General features: G+C 40.8%; 1 protein-coding gene across 6 annotated transcripts in view; it reads right to left on the bottom strand.

Moving 5' to 3' along the window:
* The window catches only part of ITPR2 (inositol 1,4,5-trisphosphate receptor type 2), a 248,590-nt gene that overhangs the window by 182,808 nt on the left and 45,618 nt on the right, over positions 1–20,164 (bottom strand). For 5 of the 6 annotated variants that reach the window (XM_014260468.2, XM_014260471.2, XM_014260470.2 and 2 more), the window contains exons 10-11: positions 8,935–8,979; positions 94–248 (exon numbers count right to left, since the gene is read on the bottom strand). In XM_014260468.2, the coding sequence (XP_014115943.2) occupies positions 94–248; positions 8,935–8,979 (200 nt within the window). The remainder of the gene's footprint in view (positions 1–93; positions 249–8,934; positions 8,980–20,164) is intronic. The other variant, XM_014260469.2, reaches the window with a different exon arrangement.

Genomic DNA, 20,164 nt, shown 5'->3' with positions numbered 1-20,164 from the left:
CTTTACTCACCAGCATAATGCCAGTCAGAAACCCTGTCAATGCAGCACTATTTTTTGCCCTTTTTTCATTTCCTTTTTTTTTTTTTATTTTACCTTGGAACCAGGCAATCAGCTCTCTGAAGGGTGGTAGCATCCAGTTCAAAGAGAGATGCAATGTCATTTCCATGTGGCACAGAGACCAAAGTATACATAATCTTCTCCCCTGCCTGGCGTTTCTTCTTTGAAGCAGGAAGGTCGCCGTCTCTCTGCTGATTAGGCACAAGGGTTATTTGCTTGCATCAGGCCCCATTAGAATTCTTCAATTACCTTGCAGACAAGTAATACATTTGAATTGGATGATTTTTTTTTTTGATTTTTATTTTTTTTTTTCCCCTTCTAGCAAGAATCTACCATGACTGGATTTGGAGTAACACAAAGGATGCACTTTGCTCCATGGGGTCTCAGGCAGTCATTAGAACAACAGCAGGCCACGAGCTACAGAGGCACTGCAGCACTGGATATGCTTTACTTGACACCTACAACTTCAAAAAAACCTTCAGTAGTTGCAGACCCCTCACTCCCAGTCGACGCGGCTACACAGTGCTGGTCTGGAAAGGGCCACATTTGAAAGAAGAGAATTAATGAAAATTAGCTTTTTATTTTATTTTATTTTTTCTTTTTAAGACAAGAAGAGGACTTAAAAAGTAAGCAATTTGCCTAAATCCACTGTTGTTTTATGTAAGTCTGATGGCTTTTTCCTCTCAGATGGTAGAACCAAGGCAGTACACTTTCAGAGAATAACGGAATCATTTAGGTTGGAAAAGACCTCCAAGATCATCAAGTCCAGCCTTTGACCAATCACCACCTCGTAAACCAGCAAGCCACATCCATTTGTTTCTGGACACCTCCAGGGAGGGGATTCCATCACCTCCCTGGGCAGCTCCTTCCAATGCCTGTCAGACCTTTCCAAGAAGAAATTATTCCTGATGCCCAACCTGAACCTCCCCTGGAACATTTCCTCTTGTCCTGTGGATACTTTCCAAACAGCAAGAGCCAGAACATCTGTTCCATCAGGACCAGCTTGTCATGGGAACGGGGACAGGTAAAGCCCCAGCTGGATTGCATTACAAATCTCAGCACGGGCTGATAACACACTCAAGACTGGGTCCAACCCAGGTGTGATTTTACCCCCTGCAAAGGCAGGAGTTGTTCCCCTCGAGGGACAGAGTTACTCAAACAAGGCACGTGAGCTAAGGTGGGATCTTCCTCCCACCACCTGCTGAGACTCCATAGGAATTTTGTGGCCCTGCAGCATCACCCTGTATCTTCAGTCACCTCCATACCTTTGCCTAATGACTCCAAGTGCCACCTTCCCTGAGAACAATTCTTGGCTGGATGGAGTCATTTGGAATCTGTGCCCGTAACTATGCAGCAACCAACAGAATTACTGGTGTGAGTAAAAGCTGCTCCTCTGGGGTGCTGAGCTACACATCTTACAAAAGACTGATAACCAATTAAGAGATTGGCAGCCCAGGGCCCTTCATGTACACAAAATACATCACAGAGGGAGAGGAGAAGAGGAATGAGTAAAGTCAAAAGAAAAAAAATCCAACCCTGGAAGCATGAAATGCTATTATAATGATTTACAATACAACACTAAGGAAGAGCTGTACAACGTAAAAGGCCAGGCTGTACTTGGTTTGCATTAGTAGCTTGATTAAAAACAAATTGTAAGGGGTAATCAAGGGCAAAGCTTTGATTATCCATATTGCCAATTGCGATTAAATAACAAAATCAAGGATGAGTGAAATTGTGGAAGAAAGGGTTAGTTATCAACTCATTTCAAGGCACTTTTTGAATCCTTCCAAAATATCCATTTTTTCATTATCAAGCTTACAAAATGCCAGCTTTCCATCCCATGACATCTATCAGGGATGGAGAGAGCAGAAAAAAAAATTACAGAAAGAAATTTTTCTTAAGTTCCTCTACTCATTAGAGTACTGCCAGAAGTGTTTGAGAGGAAGGCTTGCTAAGACAAAGACCAACCATGTCCTGTGACTGGCACAAGAGTAAACTCATCAGACAGTCCCCACATCCTCCTGTATCTCATGCCCAAAAATACTACAGAAAAATGCACAAAAAATTTAACCTATATGCAAAGATTGAGAAAATAGCAAATTGCTTTTGTGATTTCCATACATATTTTGTTTTACATACTCGTGATGAGACACAAACTGAAAAGGCACAGAAACAATAAAAAAAATCCTTCTGAGAGCTTAACAGGTGTGAGTCAGAGTCTCATATTAAATGAAAAACTACTTCCTACACTTCATAACAAAACAGAAAACTGGAAATTCAGTTTAAAATTCAAGAACTCTGTAAAGGGATGAGTAGTGCAGGATAGTTTAGAACAGCATCCAAACATTTTGATTCCACAACTTACATTCAAATCTAGTCAGGGTTGCCCAGAAACTACCCACTTCACTATAATTTCCAAACTGAAATGACTGGTATACAAAGAGGCAGGACACTTCATAATTGTATGGTTTTCTTTTTATCCTGGGATTCTGGGAAAAATACCAAAGACCAAAATGTGAAACCATACAGGAAGGGAACATGGACAGGACACCTGACTCAGATTGGGCAAAGGGATATTCCCCACCACAGAATACCGTAACTAGTGTACAAACTGGGTGAGCTGGCAGAAGGCAGAGTCAAAGGCAGGTCTTCTGGGCTTTAGCAGTTCACACCAACCATTAGCACTGTGGAGAAGTTCACCCAGCAGTTTGGGGCTGACCTTGCCCACTCTCTGGTGCCCCCAACAGTTTCATTGATCCAGTTAAGCAATGGAATTGGCTCACCAGCCCTAAATCCCACCAACCAGGATCAGCAGCTGGAAGACATAGGAGCAAGATCTGGTTTTTACCCTAAAAAGAAATTCAGCACAGGGCAAGACAATGCCTGCAATGCTGCTAACTGCAATGCCAAGCTTAGCTGAGCAAAATCAGACCTGCATGAGAGCTTTACAGCAGTTCCAGGATGAACTCCCCCACAAGCCTCAGAGCTCTCCTTACAGCATTACTTTAGAACCTGAATCTCACAACTCAACCTGGGTTATAGGAGTTAAGCACTACTCATGAGAAAAAAAAAAATCTAACAAGAAGTGACCCCCCCACCTGACAGCTCTGGAAACAAGTTACATACAAGGGGTACATGAGAGACAGCAGCGCTGCCATTACATAAGAACAAACATGGATTTGTATCTATGTCTCAGTTTATGTCCCAGTGCATGTGCACATGCCTGTGTGGGTGAGAGAGAATGCACAGACACTTGCATACATAAAGCCTCTCACGATAAATTAAATTTAGTAAGCTGCCATGAGAATCCACACTTAACCCAGCCATTATTGAATCAGCAGATGAGTCCACGTGAAGATGTGGAAAGAAGTGAAAGTACTAGGCTAGTTTAAATTAATTAGACAATAGCTCAGGAAAAGCACTGCATTCCTAAGCAGATGAAAACAAGTTGACATTTGCTCAGGTAGAAACTGGCATATGAGCAGATGCAGCCAGCAAAACTAGATTCAATTAAGAGAAAAGAAGAAAAGAACTGCAAAGAAACTCAAATGCTGAGAGAAGAAAATTCAACTTAAAGCAGTGTGAAGAGAAAGCCAATGGAACAGTTTCAGAGATGTTGGCGATGTGGTCCGTGACAGCCAAGGAAATCACTCTCAAGACTTAATAAAAAACCAAGAAAAAAAAAAACAGGTAAATTACATGCCAGGAGTATAAAGAACTGTGGGTAAAACAGTATTACCAAATAGTACATTCCTAGGAGGAAAATGTATATAACTTTGTCCCAAACAACAACAAACTAGCAACAGGCTTTCACAAATCACATCAGACACACATCCAAGATGAGGAAGGTGTAATCACTTCATTCTTGTGCGCTGGTTAAATCACTCACGAGGATGAAAGAGATACACATTCAGTTCTGCTTCTGCCCAGTAAGAGTTGGACCCACACCTTCCAAATAACCCAGTGTAAGTATCAATGGTACAAGGAGCAGAGTCAGCTCCTACAGCCTAAGGAAACCTCAGTGTGCACTGACACAGAGAGCTGTGAGCCCCCAGCCTTATTCTGCAGCTGCAAAGCTCAGTAATCACATCCAGGAAGGGGAACAGAGCAAACCCCCACAACACAGCCAGGGCACTTCTCCAGGTGGGACCCACCCAGGGAAGCAAAGACTGAACATTGAAAAAAAGAATCCCAAGTAGTGAGAAAAATCACCATTTTGGTGAGAAGGGGAAATATTGATCCAGGCCCACAGCACAGTCTGTAACTCCTGGGCTAACACCACTGATTTATAGTGCATCATGATTTAAAAAGAAGCTTAAAGAGAAAAAAACCCCACAGACATACTGCTGCCAGGTGGAGGGCAAATGTAAGAAGAGACAAATCCCATGTTGGAATCAGTGACAAAAAAATCAGGCCCAGTCAGATTTGTCTTCCTTGAGACTTACAGCCCAGAAGAAAACCCTTTTCACAGCTCTTAATAGAATTTGTTACTAATCGCTACCTATCCCAAACATTCCTTATTTAACTCAACTGGGCATCATACCTAAAATTCAAGACATTTACATGGAGTTTTGCTTACAGAAGGACCTTAATTTCAACTGCAAAAAGCAGTACATAAACAGGACAGACCTAAAATACTTTTTCTTTTAAAACCCGATCTACAATTCCAATTGCTGAAGATACCTCTTGTGGCATAGAGACAGACAAGGATAATGCCCTGCTCCTGAATGAATACATTACGCTGCACTACAGATTTCAGCAGAAATTAAATTTAATAACAGCCAGAGTTCTGAAAATGCCTGTTGAATCCAGAGCAATGTGGTATCTCAATATATTAACCCAGTTTAGGAGGCTCTTGCAAACCAGCATTTTCACAGAGCAGTAACGTGAGCAGAACTCCATAGGTTAGATTATTTTAAAAATTCTTTATAAGAAGAAAATGGAGTAAATGAATGGCCAGCCTTGCTCCCGCCTGCTAGGAGCCCTGGCAGACAGCAGAGCAGTTAGCCTCCTGTAACACCTTCACTGTTGACTCATTTGTGAGTCATCACATTTTCAGCAGAGACATCACGTTGCAATCCTGTTGTTAAGAGCCAGAGACATTCTGTAAGAAACAATGTATGCACTTCCAGAGCTGATTCAGACCCGTGTGCAACAGCAGAATAATAATAATGTGCTGGCATCCGTGTCTCCCCTTCTCCCCCAGCCTCCCCAGTGGTCTGACTGCCGGCTTTATAGAAGCTGCCATTTTTAAGCTGATGTTTTTTCAAGTCTATTCCACTTGTTTAAACTGCATCACCCCTATAAAATATATAATTCAATAAAATTCATTCCTGGAAGATAAAATAAAATATTTTTTAAAAAAACCAAATTAATTTACAGTTTATCTGAAAAAAAATATCTCCTGGGTTGGCAGCAAGAAGGAAAAGTTAGAATTGCAGAATGTTGGGAATTCATAAAGATAGATAAACAGAAGTCAAAGGAGATACATGAAATTGCACCTGGCAGCCCATGGTAGAACTGCCCAACTTCTTTACAAGATTAGTAAGTGCATATCAGTCTCAGTCCTAACAAAAATTTCAACAATAAAAGGCAGATTGCAGCTGGTTAGAATTAGCCCTCTCATGAAAATGCAGACAAATGGAGATAAGGTACCCATGCAATGTCAGCTTTTAACACAAAGGCACTAACAAATGCCAGGTTCCCAGCTGTTCCTGACATTCCCCTGACATTTGTAGCATTCTTCTTGATACTGTACATTTCAGTCCTTAGAAAAAGCATATTAATTTTCAGCATAAAAAACCACCAATTTTCAGTTTAGTGGGAGCTGTAACACAGAGCACTGCATTTTGATACATGATACACTACAACCTGCTAGACTTTAAGAGATGAAGAAACTTTTTTTTTATAAGACCCTTAAATCACAAAAAAGTCTTCCCATTTAAAAAAAAAAATAAAAATCTTCTGGAGCTTAGATGTGGGAGTATTAACCAATTCATTTTAAGGCCAAAATTTGCCAGAATAAAAAGCAGTGCTTCACAAGACAATTTGGCTGGATTGTCAAGAAGCAGCTCATAAACAAGCAATAAACCTCAGTCAAAACGTACCTTTAATGCTTGAGAACAGAAGTCCTGGTGACTTCCAGTAACATTTATATTCTCTGGAGCCAAAACCCTTTCAGACTCTGGAGTCACTTAAGGCAAGGCAGAAAAGATATGCTTAGGCAGAACCTCAGTGTCTGTGCCCACTGCTGCATCATGTAAAACCCTTCTCCATTGCTGCTTCCCAAAATCAAGTTGCCTGAGCAACTGGGATCAGGCCTTGTAAACCAGGTCCTGAACGTGCACACGCAGCCCCAGCCCACGCTGGGGAGTTCAAGGTTGGCACAGAGTGCACAGATGGCTGTGCTGCCTTCAAAACTCAGACCGCAGAGAAGGAGCTGCCACCCTTGAATCCAACAGCCGAGTAAGAAAAGAGTCCCAGGATGGGCCAGGCTGAAGGGGCCACAGTGGGTCAGACATCTCCCTGCTCCAGCAGAGCCATCCCAGGGCACACAGCACAGGATTGTGTCCAGACAGCTCTGGAATATTCCCAGTGAGGGAGACTCACCCTCTCTGGGAAACCTGTGGAAGTTTTTCCTCCTGCCCAGGTATAATTTCAGGGATCAGTCCCTGCCCATTCCTCTGGTGCCATTGCTGGGCCCCCTGGAGCAGAGCCTGGGCCCTGCTCTGAGCCCTCCCTGCTCACAGGGACACCCAGGGCTGAGGGCCCCTCTCAGCTGGGGCTCCTCTCGAGGCTGGACAGCCCCAGCTCCCTCAGCCTTTCCCTGTCAGAGATGCTCCAGGCCCTAAATCATCTCTGCAGCCTCTGCTGGCCCTGCTCCAGGAGCTCCCTGTCCCTCCTGTGCTGAGGAGCCCAGGGCTGGACACAGCTCTCCAGATGTGCCTGGCAGGGCTGGGCAGAGGGGCAGGATCACTCCCTGACCTGCTGGTACTGCTCTTCCCAGTGGAAGAGCAATGCCCTTCTTGGCCACAAGGGCACAGACTACAGGTTCAGCCCTTGTGGCCACAAAGATTTGTTTATTCATCTCCCATTTCCCTGCTATTCAGACTTCAAACTTCACTTCAATCTCCCCCCTCCAGATTTACTTCATGGGCTGTATTTCAAAATTGATTGCTCCAAAAGATGGAAAAGAAGATGCCTCTGCAGTGAGCCAGTTAGGCAGTGAGCAGGCAAAGGAAACACTAGATCATAACCACAGAGCAAGGAAAGCCTGTGTGTTCCAGGTTATGTGCTGTTGGATACAAGACTGGCATAGCTGATTCTTAAAGAGCTCCAAATATTTTAAGATTCTTTCACTTTCAAGGGACAATTCAATACACTGCATCATTGTAACATAAAAGAAATTCCTGCACAGGGAAGTGAGGTTTCTCTATTTGGTTGGTCGAGGGCAGAATAAATGCTTAAATAGCTATTGCTGACTCATGGCATTTCCAAAAAGATTATAAAAAGGGGTGAAGGATCCAAAGGGATTTCTACCATGCTAATAGAGCCTGTTGGCTTGGATTTACATGGAGGTGCTAACAAAAATTGCTAGATGTTCTTTTACAAAACATCTTTCACAAGAAAATGCTGACTGCATAAATTAAAATTTCCAGAGAGACATCAGTTTTGATCATCAATCAGCTTTGATTCCTTTTTTATTGGAAGTATTTCTCTAACGTGATTTATCTGGTCTGGAATTTTAGCTGAAACCAATACCTAGGAGGAATAAACCAAACTAATAGTGAAGCCAACTTTAACATTCATGCTTGTGCCTTTGTCATCATCCAGTCCAGAGAATATTTAACTATTTAGTTAAACTGAAATGGCTACAGAGGGAAAACCTATACCATAAATAAGTACAGTGTGGTACAGTAGGATTGGATCCTCAGTGACAAGGGCCTAACACCTACTCACTGGGGAATTCTAGAACTGATGTTGATTTCCATTCAAAATCTCCAAAGGCCTCAAGTTTCATTCCAATACAAAAGAGAAACAACTGGTGAAACTTCTGTACTTTCATAGGAGAGAGTTCTCATTTCTCTAGACAGCTTAGCTGTTATTGCAATATCACCACTAATGCCAAATACCAGTGAAGATGGAAAACCAATGTTGCCAACTCCTATGAAAGTCTCCATTTTTATTGAAATTGCAGTCCTCAAGGCATGTGATTATGTAAGAATCTTGGGTTTCATGTCATGAAAAATCAAAAATTTCTTCCCTCTGCAGAGAAAAACTTGAAAATGTGTCCTCTTAAAGAACAAAAGCCGGAAGGCAAGCAGAAAGAAATTAAATTGAATTTTTTTTAAGAACTCAGCCTTTCCAAGGCTCAATCTCATGAATTTGATGGAGGAAGGATTCTTTTCAGGAATATTTGTTGACTTAGTAACAGTAAGATTCCCCCAAGGTTTTAACTTCACTTCCTTTACACACTATAGTCTCCATGTCTGGCCTTGCCTCATTAGTCAGAATTAGCTAACATGCTCTTGATGCTGCACCAGGCAAAGGCTGTTGCCATGAAGTAACACATCTGAGCTGAGAAGAATGAATGCATTTCATATCTGCAGTATGAAATGAGATAACAAGCACGACAGCTTCAACTAATGCCACTATGATACAGAATTTGAATAAGTTTCTTATCATTTGCCTCAACGTGGGGGAAAACTTTCTGAATTGCCAGTACTGAGATGCATCCTACCTTACACAGGATGTGGAAAACAATCCCAGCAGCTGGAACACATAAGGAAAAGGAAAGCTGTGAAGAGCTCCCATATGTCAGGATGTGCTGGGTTAAGGATATCCCCAGATTATATGCAACATATAAATTCCACTTACCAAAGCTTTTCCTTCATTATTACCTTCTGGGTAGTGTGGGTTAAGCTGGAAAAGAAAAGAAGTCAAATACTATCTCGATAGCTTTCAGACATTTCATAACTGGGGGAGAGGGTTTGGTTCAGTTCTCTGTTACATTTCCACCCTGCAATAGGAGAGTGGAGTTTTGGAAGCAGTGTGAGAATAAAAGACTTACTGCTTACTGCTTCAATTTCTGGCTGACTTAGCTGGCTCTGTCCTCACCTCTAGAAAGAGCATCCTGCAATCCAACTTGTTAACTCAAGAGGAATCTCAAATAATGAAACCCAAGAAGGCTGATGAAGAAAGCACAGTTACTATTCTAAATGCGGCGAGTTACAGTCACCCACACACATGCACACACAATGACTTCCAGGACTGACCCTGGGCAGACAGATTGAGATAAAAAACTAATGTTCTCTATGTCTCCTGAGACTTTACAGAAGACAACAAGTGAACTCAGAAACAACACATCTTTGAAACAGGAGTGACAATGCCACTAGAGAAAATTATTTAATTACACTGTGGTTCTGTCCCCATTATTAATGGGGATAATATTTTCTATGTCATATCAGAATTATCAAGTATTAATTAATATTCAATATGAGAAGCTTGGATGAAAGATGCTGTACAATAATAAATTTGAAATATTACTATTTAACAGCTGTTTAATATAATTGTACTTTTGACAAGGGAAATATGTAGCCTATAAGATGAGGGATTATGTAGGCAGATATATTCACAAATAAACAAAAACACACACACCCACTCAACTGGCTGCACATGAAACATTTCAGGATTTGATTTACACAAAGAAACAACTTTGCATCAATATTTACCAATATTCCCTGACACAGGATATGCCATCAAAGCTCTGAAAATTCTGAAGTGATATTATAAGTTATGTTTTTGTTCTTTTTTTCTTCAATTTTGTTCTTAGGCAATTACAGTGTGTATACATCTTATAGATGAGTACTGTCATTTTCTTGGCTTGCATTTGGCATTACCACTGTGGAAGAGTCAGAAGAGAATTGCACAGGGCAAGATGCATGAATCCCAGTGGAACTTTTCAATATCACATTATCATACATCTAACATTACACAGACAACTGTTGTGAAGAGATTTTGTTAAGTTGATAAGGCTTTTATTAAAAAATAATAATTTATATCCTGAACCCTCTCAAAATGCCCTCTCCACAACATGAGCCTGAAGAAAGCAGGCAAACTTTCAAATCTTTGTCAAATGGCTGAAAATACCTTCCCTATGTGTCAGAACTTGATGTGGTAACACAGAAATGACCAAAGGTTTATTCTGTCTCCATTTCATTTTTTAACATTAGCCACTGTGTTACCATTACACACCTAATTTGGAGAGCCTGCTTTCCTCCCTGTGCTGACACCTGTCTCAAATCTTGCATTTTGCTCCTCCCTGACATTGCCACATTCTCCCTACTCCAAGTCCCTCTTGCTACTGCTATAAAGCAACAGGAATGAGAGATGAACGCCAAAAAACTAGAACTTATACATGTATGTAACTTTTTTCACATAGTTTTGGTTCTTTCTTATGATTCCACAGTTCTCTCAGCATGACATTTCTTCACCTGACACCTTAAAATAATCGTGGTGTCCCATTTTTAGCAGCCAAGCTGAGCTCTCTGCCTCTGATCCCCAGTAAAGAAGAGAGAAAATTAGCAGGCAGTGCCCCTCAGTCCCAGGTACACACCATTGCCTTCCAGCACAGGTGCAGAGAAGGCACAGAAAGGATAAATTTCTTTGCTGCCTTCAGATATTGCTGCTTGCAAACAAGCAAGAAAAAGCCTGGGTCATCTTGAGCTTGTCACTAGACTTAGCACAGAAAACTTGGCACTGAGGACTTCATCCTGCAGGTTTTCATTGAAGGGCTCAAGCGAATACAGTTGTCTACCCAGTATGAACTGAATTCTGATATCCTTCAGCTGTCTGCTTTCAACATAATGGTGATTAAAAAAAATAAAAAATAAAAGTAAATACAAACACACACACACATATATATATATATATCAGTAACAGGAGAAATTAGGAGAATCTCCTTCCCTCAGCAGTTCTTGCTTTCTTGAAAAAGGACTGAACAGACTGCCCTCAAACTTCCAAAACAGGAACTGTGGACTGAGGGTGATGGAGACAGAAGGCTCAGGTGAGAAATCACATACTTCCTTAATGATGATTTTTCTTGCCCTGCTGGTACAGAAATAATAAAACCAAAAATACGTTGTTTAGAGAAAGTTTTGAGATGCTGACATTAAACCATAAACACAATGGAACCCAAGTTTTCAAGCTGACATCCATGGCCCCATTTTCAGCTCTGCTCGGCTGTTGCCACTTTCATTTTCATTTCAGCTGAGATTGTTGGTGCTGAGGGTTTCTAAAAAACAGACCAGTAGCTATTATCCCATGCTACATTCTCCAGGTAGAAGGGGCATAAATCATCTAGTGTTGTGTGTCGTATTACACCTGTTCCGAGTCCCTTTCAATATGCCAGCCCAGAATGACCTAGGGACACAGTGACAGTCTCAGCACTCAGCACTCCAAAATCTATTGCTTTTTCTGATTTATCTAAGATCACTTCCACATTCTTCAATAAACCACAAAGCAAAAGAAGCCTTGAAAAGAACATTAATATGTTTATCTTGCTACTAATGAAATAAAGTAAAATTGTCTGCAGGTGTCTAGAAAGTAAGAATGCTATGCTAAAATAGGCCTCAATAAAGCTCAACAGTTTTCAAGCTTTTTTGTGTCATTGGATGTCTTGAAATTGCAATTTACTGAATTGTAGCTGAAATACAGCAGTGAATATTCCTGAAAAATGCCACTGGAAGGTGCATGCAGCCAATATGCACCAAGAACATGATGGATTACAAACTGCAGAGCTTAAGCAAATGTAATTGTATTAATTATTATTGTAATAGTTTCATTATATGTTATTTTTTTAGAGTATATCTCCATCAGCTTCTTTTCCAGTAAAGAATAATCCAGAAGTCCTAATCCTCAGATGCTTGTTTTTCAACAAATTCAGGTACAGCCATTTTTACCCTTCCATGAATGGGAAAGAAAAAGGTACCACAAAAAGAGTTTTTCATTGACAGTTCTGGAGTTTAGAAACAGATTTGCAACTACAGAGAAGGCAATACCTTCTTTTAAATCTACTTTTAAATAGCATTTACTTGCTCTCCCCTGCAAGAAGCCAAATTCCCAACTTGTGATCCACACAGGGTATCTGAGAGAGCCTGAAGGTCTGGGTCAGTGCTGCAGGTGATACTCCTGAGTATAAAAACTGGTGTCTCTTGGACGGATTTTGGGCTCAGCCATGGTACACAGTGGTATGTGAAAAGATTAAATGTCTGAATGCATACATATATCAATATCCTCATCCTGTGGGAGCAGCAGAAGGCCCCCAGAGGAGAGTATGTGTGACAAACTCATACTAGAACTCAGCTTTTGCACATGGAGAACAGAGGTATAGACAAACTCTTTAATTGTTTCTGGTTAAAACTACTTGGAAGGGCAAGGAATCTCATTCCTGAATTTTCACCTAGATGGCTTTACAAAATCTGTAAAGTCGGCATAGCAGGAAGATAACTTCCATCTCTGTGTGTTTGTTTATTACTTGGTATTTGGTGCTCAGAGAATACATGTAACATGGTAATCCTGGGAGGAATTCCACTAGATTGAGCACCAGGAGTTCCAGTCTCTGTCATCTCTACTGATTAAAGCTACTCAAAGCTGTACCTTAAAGTTTTCAAACTTCACAAGTCCACAGTGCATAATTTCCTGGGGTTCTACTATTGTGCAGATCATCTCACAGGTTATTCCTGGCTTTAATGTTACTTTTGTATCTTCACATAGTTAGATATCCTTTACAATCCAAGAAGTTTGAAATTCCACGTTTCTACTGAATGTTGTTTTCTTGGAGGAATGCATGGAAAGTACCCAAACAGGCTATTTTTGGACACTCAATTAAGGAGAGAGAGGAGTTTGGGGAAAGAAACACCCATGCTGATTTTAATCAAATTTTGTTGACTAGGTAAAAGGTATTTAAAGCATCTTGTCAGGGGAAGAATTAGATTGCCCAATTTCAGCTAAATGAGCATTTTAATGACTTGGTTAAAACCTGCATTTGTGAAGGAAACCCTGATAGACAAAAAAAAAAAAAAGATCTAATTCAACACATTCAAACAGTTCCCATTTCATTTTATAACCAGCCTGTTAACACACAGCGTGTTACCCAGCCAACAAGGGCAAGTGTTTCAGGGAAGAAAAGCTAGGACAAAAGAAAAATAATCCACTTTTCAAATCTTTCATCTTCATTAGGCTTGCTTTGTTCTTTGTTAATGTCATACTGATTAGCTTTCAATAAATCCAAAGAACTTTTGCACAATTTCAAAGACTTTCAGTGGCATTCAAAGGACTTCTGCCATCTTATTAACTTGCCAGACAAAGAGTGGCTAAAACTCTACCTCGATAAACTCCATTCAACCTTTCCTCGGCATCAGCACAGAGTTCCTGATAATCATCATCCAAGGAAAATTTAAAAATGTTAAAAGGCCTTTTCTTTCAGGACTGTATTTTCCTCATGAGCTGTGTCTTAGCTAATTAGCCAAGTTTCCAGGGAGCACTGGGAAAGGTGAACCTTTTTGTTTGCTTCAGGCCCCCCTGCTAGTCGAAAACAGGAATGAGAAGCAGCCCCAACATCTTCCTGTCCTGATTTTTCACCCTAATTTCCAGAAGAAAGATCATCTTGACGGCATTTCCAGCTGTAAGCAATGGCAGGCCGGCATTTTGCCATGCCTAAATCAGCACAGATTTAAAGGTCTCACACAAGCAGCATAAGCGGGAGCAGCTCCATGTTATGAGTGGTAATTGGGAAATTCCATTTCTTCTACTGGGATCAAGAACAGAGAAACTGAAACCAGTGCTCAGCCCCACTCAGCCATATCCCATCCTGCAGAGGAAGTCAAAGGAAAGAAAAATGTCTAAGAGATCCTTTAGTGTAACTTGGCTGCTGGGCCATAACCTTAGTCTGAGTTTCAGCAGCTCCATGCCAACCATAAAAGAAAGCATCCTCATCTCTGCAGGAGTGATGCTCTAAATATTAATATCCCATATGCCTTTCAGTGGTCCTCACAGGAGTAACTAGGCATGATTGAATTAGACATGACTGACATTTCTAGTGTTAAAGAAAACCAAACAAAAAACACAGGCACACAAAACCCCAAAAACAATGAAAAACAAGGGAAGGAAGTCTTGGAAACTTCCATCAAGCATCACAAATAAAAAGGCACAAATACAATTCAATAAAAGCTTTACAAGTTATCTTGAAAAAATAAACAAAAATAATGCACCTAAGAACAGACCACATGTCTACATTTGCTGTTTTGGAAGCCATCAAAATGCAAGATGCATTTTTAATAACAGAAGTAAGCCTTTTGTAATGACTCCAATAAATGTTGAATTAATATCTTTGTACATCCTTACTCCTAAAGCTTGCATATGTACAAACATAGCCCAAATGCAGCCAGCTTCAGGCAGGACTGAAAAAGCTGAACACTCTCACATGTCACAACTGCAGATTAGTTGGCTGGGGGAAAAAACTTTCCTCTGATAACCAGATTTATCAAGGTATGTGCACACTGACAGATTCCAGCAAAGCCAAGTCAGGTCAAGAAATTTAGCTGCATTCTCAAGATTTTTAAAAACCTTGGAGAAATCTAGCTCTGGGTTTTGCTAAATGGGCATCTTCTAGATCTGTCACTTTAAAAGGCCACATCCAAATCTGCAGAACAGGTCAGGCTGGCTCTGTAAATCAGTAATCCATCCTCCTCCTCTGGACCCCTCTGGATCTCTTCCATCTCGTCATGCATAGCTATAAATTATCCTTCAGATAATACTCCTTACAGAGCTTTAAAACAAACCCACACTCCTTTGAGAGAGTGAAAAACTGAAATAAGGCTTCCAGTGCTGAGTTCACCAGTCACCTTGACAAACCCTTTTCATTATGAGAACCTTTAATCACCGAGCCAAACAGACACAAATTAATCAGAATGCTGTGTTAACATTCAGTGAAGAGATACTGGGAAAAACCAACCCCAAAGAAAGATTTTGAAGCAACCTCCAGGTGAGGAGGTCCCATAGTACCATGGACTGAAATCTGTGAGGAGATGTGTAAAGGCCTTGGTAGATGCTGCCATCTCCTGGCATCTTCTCTGGCTTACAAACTGTTCCTGAACAAAAGGTAGCTCACATCTCAGTTAAACAAGGCTTATTTTATTTGTTACTTGCCTCACTCTTCTGACGGCAGAAGGAAACAGAGAGCATTTAACACTGTGTTCTCCATCTCTGCATGACCAGGGCACAAACAAGTCCTTCTGCAAAAGGTTTGTTTCCATATCACCCAAAAAAGAAAATAAAATTACACTGGCAAACAGTGATTGTGTTGTTGCTTCTTAAATAAAAAACATCCCTGTCAGTAGTCCAATTTCCAACAAGTGGATAACAAAAGGCCTAAATTAAGTACTTCAAATAATCTATCTCAGATGCCTTAATAAAACATCCTATGCAGGACTCCATTATCCAGCAGTTTAAGGAAGTGGAAGAAAAGTCCATAAAACTACAGAAACAGTTTCTTCAGGGCTCCAAGAGTTTAATCCTGGTTTATAGCTTCCAGTTTAAGAACTGATTTACCTTTTGCATTTCTTTTATCTTATCTAATGCTGAGTATACTATTACCCATACAATTATCTAATCTTTCTTACAATCTCATTAAATTCTTTGTTTTCTATTCTTGTGGGATTCTTGTGACAATCTTTACTATTCAGAAGGCAGGAGAGGACTATTTTCCCTCAGTATTAACTTGAGTGTGTACTCAGCTATCTTCATTGTGATCCAAATCAAGTGATTATTACAACAGGCTTAAATTAAATATGAAGGGTATGGCCTTGTCCATCTGCATAAATGCATACCACAACAATATCAATAACATGGCAGGCTAATATTTTTAATCACAGAATCATACAATGGTTTGGGTTGGAAGGGACCTTAAAGATCCTCTAGTTCCAACCCCCTGCCATGGACTGTAAAAGCAAAATTTAACAGCGATTCTCAGTTTAAAGTGAATAATGTACAAAACCTTCTCTGCAAAGAAAGGGACAGTTTGGGGCAGTTTTGACAGAAAAGTAGAGTGATGTAGTATGGGAAGAAATTACTCAAGAAAGACGAGAAATATGAATAAGTTCTATTGGCCATTGATCCAAGAGTTCTCAGCAAGTGGTTTACACCACAGCTGACAGCCCTGCAAAGCTTCAGCAGTCCCTGCTAACCCACCCAAAACACTCGTGGCTCTGGTGCCTCAGCTCAGCGACCAACACAGACTATTCCCTCTTCCCCGTGCCCTGGAGTCCATGCCACCACCACCTCAGGGACAGCACCTTGCATCTGCACAATCCGATGCCTGAGGAAAAGGACATCTCCAAAGCCTGTGTTGCCCCTGCAGTGCTCCACCACTGAACTACAGCCTTGGCAAGTTGGACTGGACTTCCTGTTCAATTAACATGCACCTATTTGTCATTTCATCTCTCATGTGTGTGCTGCTCAGCCCAAGTGAATTCAATCATTCCCACCTTCAAAAGAAATTCCACTGAGTATTTAGTGCTAAAATAATCCTAAAGCTGGAAGGATGTTTTATGTGGGATTTTAAGAACAGAGTTTAGAACAAAACTCTGATCAGAGCTGATCCATTTTACGGCTTAAACCCTGCCCTTTCACTCTTACAGAGAGAGGAAGGAGAACTCTGTAAGAAAGCCAGACAAGTTTTTTCATAGCAGTAATTGTTTATGGCCACAGTTCTGGAGAAGCACAGAATGTGAACATTCAGGCTGCCATTTTACCTGCCTTATCTTAATTCACTGAGTTTAGTGGAGCAAATTTGTAATTAAAGACCTCACAAGATTTACTGACATATTTTGGGCAAGGTACCTAGCAATTCTACTCTATTCAACAAGTAAAAGAGAATTATCACAGATTTTTCCTTACAAATTCTGCAACGTGATTATGTACGTGCTCACAAGGTTTCACAAGCAGCATACTGCAGCTTGTCTATTGTCTACTGCAATATCTGAGGCCAGCATGTGACTTGATAGATGCAGATACATTTTGTAATTATTTCAGCCACACCTGAGAAATTGAATATGAAATGACAAACTTATCCTGCATGACTTGTGTGTGGGCACACATATCTGTTTAGCAGACTCATAAAACAAGTGTTAATAGTTTCAGTATGAATTGCCCAGCTTAGAAATCACAGAATCAGAGCTGCTATGCTTGTGGAGAGCAATATTAAAACTGCATGTTTTGGTTCAGCACAATTGATAAGCTGATATTCAGTCCAAAGAGATTTTATCTTGGCAATTTAGAATACTGAAAAGGCTACGATAGCTCATGAGAAAGGCACAGCTGTGTGGTCCCAATCTGCAGCATCTGCAAGGCTGTTCAAGCAAACTGCAGCTCACTCCCACGCACACACAGATAGCTTTGGGTGCCTTCTACATGGGCTACATGCACTGAAAAGACTTTTGGGGAAATCTTTGATACTTTCAAACCTCCAATTTTCACCTGACCTTACAGCCTCTCTTTATAAATGTAAAGCTTCAAAATAACTTGGGTCATTTTGCTGTAACCAGGGCTATAAAAAGGATCTTCTGCAGAACTTTTTCTAAAAGACTGCTGACTCTGTGAAGATGAGAATAAAACTCTGTTCTGAGAACGAAACTCAGCAGACTGGATCTTAGCTGGTGGCTTAGTGCCTAAATCTCATGCTGAAGATCTGGCTCAGCTTTTTGGGTGAAAACAAGCCCTTATGACATCAATAGCAGAATTCCCGCTGTCTCCAAAGAAGACAATTTCTCTTTTCAATTTTTCAGCTCAGTATTTGGTCCCACTTTTTTGGGAATTTCTGTGCCTGTGGCTTAAGGTTTCCTAATGTCAGACATCATTACCAAGTACCCAGATTTCCAATGTCCCAAATCTTATCACCGAACACCAAACCTTTTCTTCAGTGTATTTATTCCTCCTGTGTCCTAAGTAATTGTGTGAGAGCACATAGACACTCTGAGTGGCCCAGGGTGTGCAGAGCAGCAGAAGAATGGGAGTGAAGGTGTGTGGAATCACCAAGTGTCTCCCACTGTGACTCCTTCACCAGTGGGTCTTTCAGGGTAGCTCACCTTCAGCCCAAAGTCTGGGAGAAGGATCTAGGTTGCTTTAAGGTATTAGGAGGTCTTAAAGAACTTCAAAGCACAGTAATTAAAATTAGGCTAAATAATGCCAAGTGGAAAGAGGATTAAAGGAAATACTACTACTTGAGATTGTGTCAGAAGTCAGAGATATCAGAGGTCTTTGAAGGGCAACAAAAGTTAGACTGATTGTACTTTGTACTTCTAAGGAGCATGGAATTTAGGACTTACACATCCTGACTTCATCCTCTCAAATTTATAACAATTAGATTTACAAGTACTCACCTATGGTTTTTTTACTGAACAATGGTATTGCCTCTTTTTTTTTCTTTTTTTTTTTTTAATTAATTCTCTTACTGTAGTATTGAAACATCTTTATGAGCTTTAAATTCCTTACTTCTCTGAGGCAAGCATCTCCAATTTTCATAGTCCCCAGATAATCCCCTGGCCTTAACAAGCTGCAGGGGCATCCCTTTCCAACGTGGCTCAGTAGTGACCCACCAAATCAAAAACTAGACTGACCACTTACATCTGGCACAGGACAACTCCAAGGAAAAGAGAAGACACAGGCTGCTCACACAGGGTATGAAAAGAGAAAAGGGAGGCACCCAGGTGAAGGACACTTCTGCTCCTTGTCTGAGAGTTGACCATGCAAGACTTTCCTGCAGAAGCCTCCATGGCACACATCAAGTTGATTTAAGGGAGAATGAAGTAAGAAAAAAGACAGTTTTATAAGCAGTGATGAATCCTGACTTATAACAGCTCAAACTGTGACAGAAATTGCATCATTAGCCAACAACAGAATGCTTAAAAGATTTGTGAATTTTCTTCTTGTGTTCATACTTTTTATTCCACTCTGGATATCTTTATCATGGAGGCTTAAACAAAATCAGGTCATGACAATGTGTGACACTGTTGATAATCCATACCATGAGTAATCTCCCTGTGCTGCCAGAGCACAGCTAAGTAAGCGTTCAGTAGGCTTTGCCCAATTGATTTAAAGTTAGGTCACGCACAAGAAGTGTCTGCCTGCCTGTTCATAAATCTTTGACGTGTCTGGCTGGCTGGTGTGTTGTGCCTGACATATGAACTGTGCAAAATAGAGTTCACAGGGTTTTATTGCAGTAGTACCTTTAATATCTCCACCACAGGTATTTTATACCTCACAGACACAGTCACTAATACAGCTCTCTAGTCACTAATGCAGCTCTCCAGTCCCAGCATATCACCTCTGTTCAACACAAAAGCTCTCCCAGCTCTCACTCTGCTGTTGTCAATTATATTCTCCATATTACAAGTCTGCCTGATGGGGATTTCCTTTCCAGAGGTAGAAAGGACCTAAGCTCAGGTCTGACATTCAGTGCAGTGTGGCACCTCTTCACCTGAAGATTTTTTGCCTAAAAATCCCCCAGACAGATCATCTGGTGGGAGAAGGATGCTCATCAGTATGCTCAGTGCCTTTCCTGACTCTCCATCAGCTACTAAAACCTTCCTACTGGGAGCATCCCTCACTGTAAGAAAGGAAAATACTCTCACTCTCCGGTGGGAGTACTGGTTGCCTCTTGAAAATTAGCTACTATTAGCTATTATTAGCAGTCCACTGTTTATGTTTTGATAGTGGCCTTGACACAATTAGAAATAAATGAACTTTTGATAGCTCCTGTTTGTTCTTCCACTGAATTCAGTGCAGGCTGTTACAAAAGCTAGAAAATTAAAGCAGTACCCTGGGAATACCAAGCAGTCGTTTGCATACAGAAGCTGCACTTCTGTAAATCTATCTCAACCCAGTCAGAGCAAGTCTTTTTTCAGGGGTTCCATAACATATAGTGATTTATAACTTTCTTCTTGCAGTAAATTTGTGCACTCATACTTTGAAGCATAAGTTAAATTAGGCAATCCTAACTAAATCAGTGGGAAAAAAACCTTACTTTTCATGCCACTGATAAAGCCTGGAC

The sequence above is a fragment of the Pseudopodoces humilis genome, chromosome 5 (assembly GCF_049639895.1).
Source record: "Pseudopodoces humilis isolate 2021_Gansu_Grassland_sample_001 chromosome 5, ASM4963989v1, whole genome shotgun sequence".
NCBI classification, from domain to species: domain Eukaryota; kingdom Metazoa; phylum Chordata; class Aves; order Passeriformes; family Paridae; genus Pseudopodoces; species Pseudopodoces humilis.
Note: the sequence above shows the minus strand (reverse complement) of the source record. Positions and strands in the feature narration are given on the sequence as shown.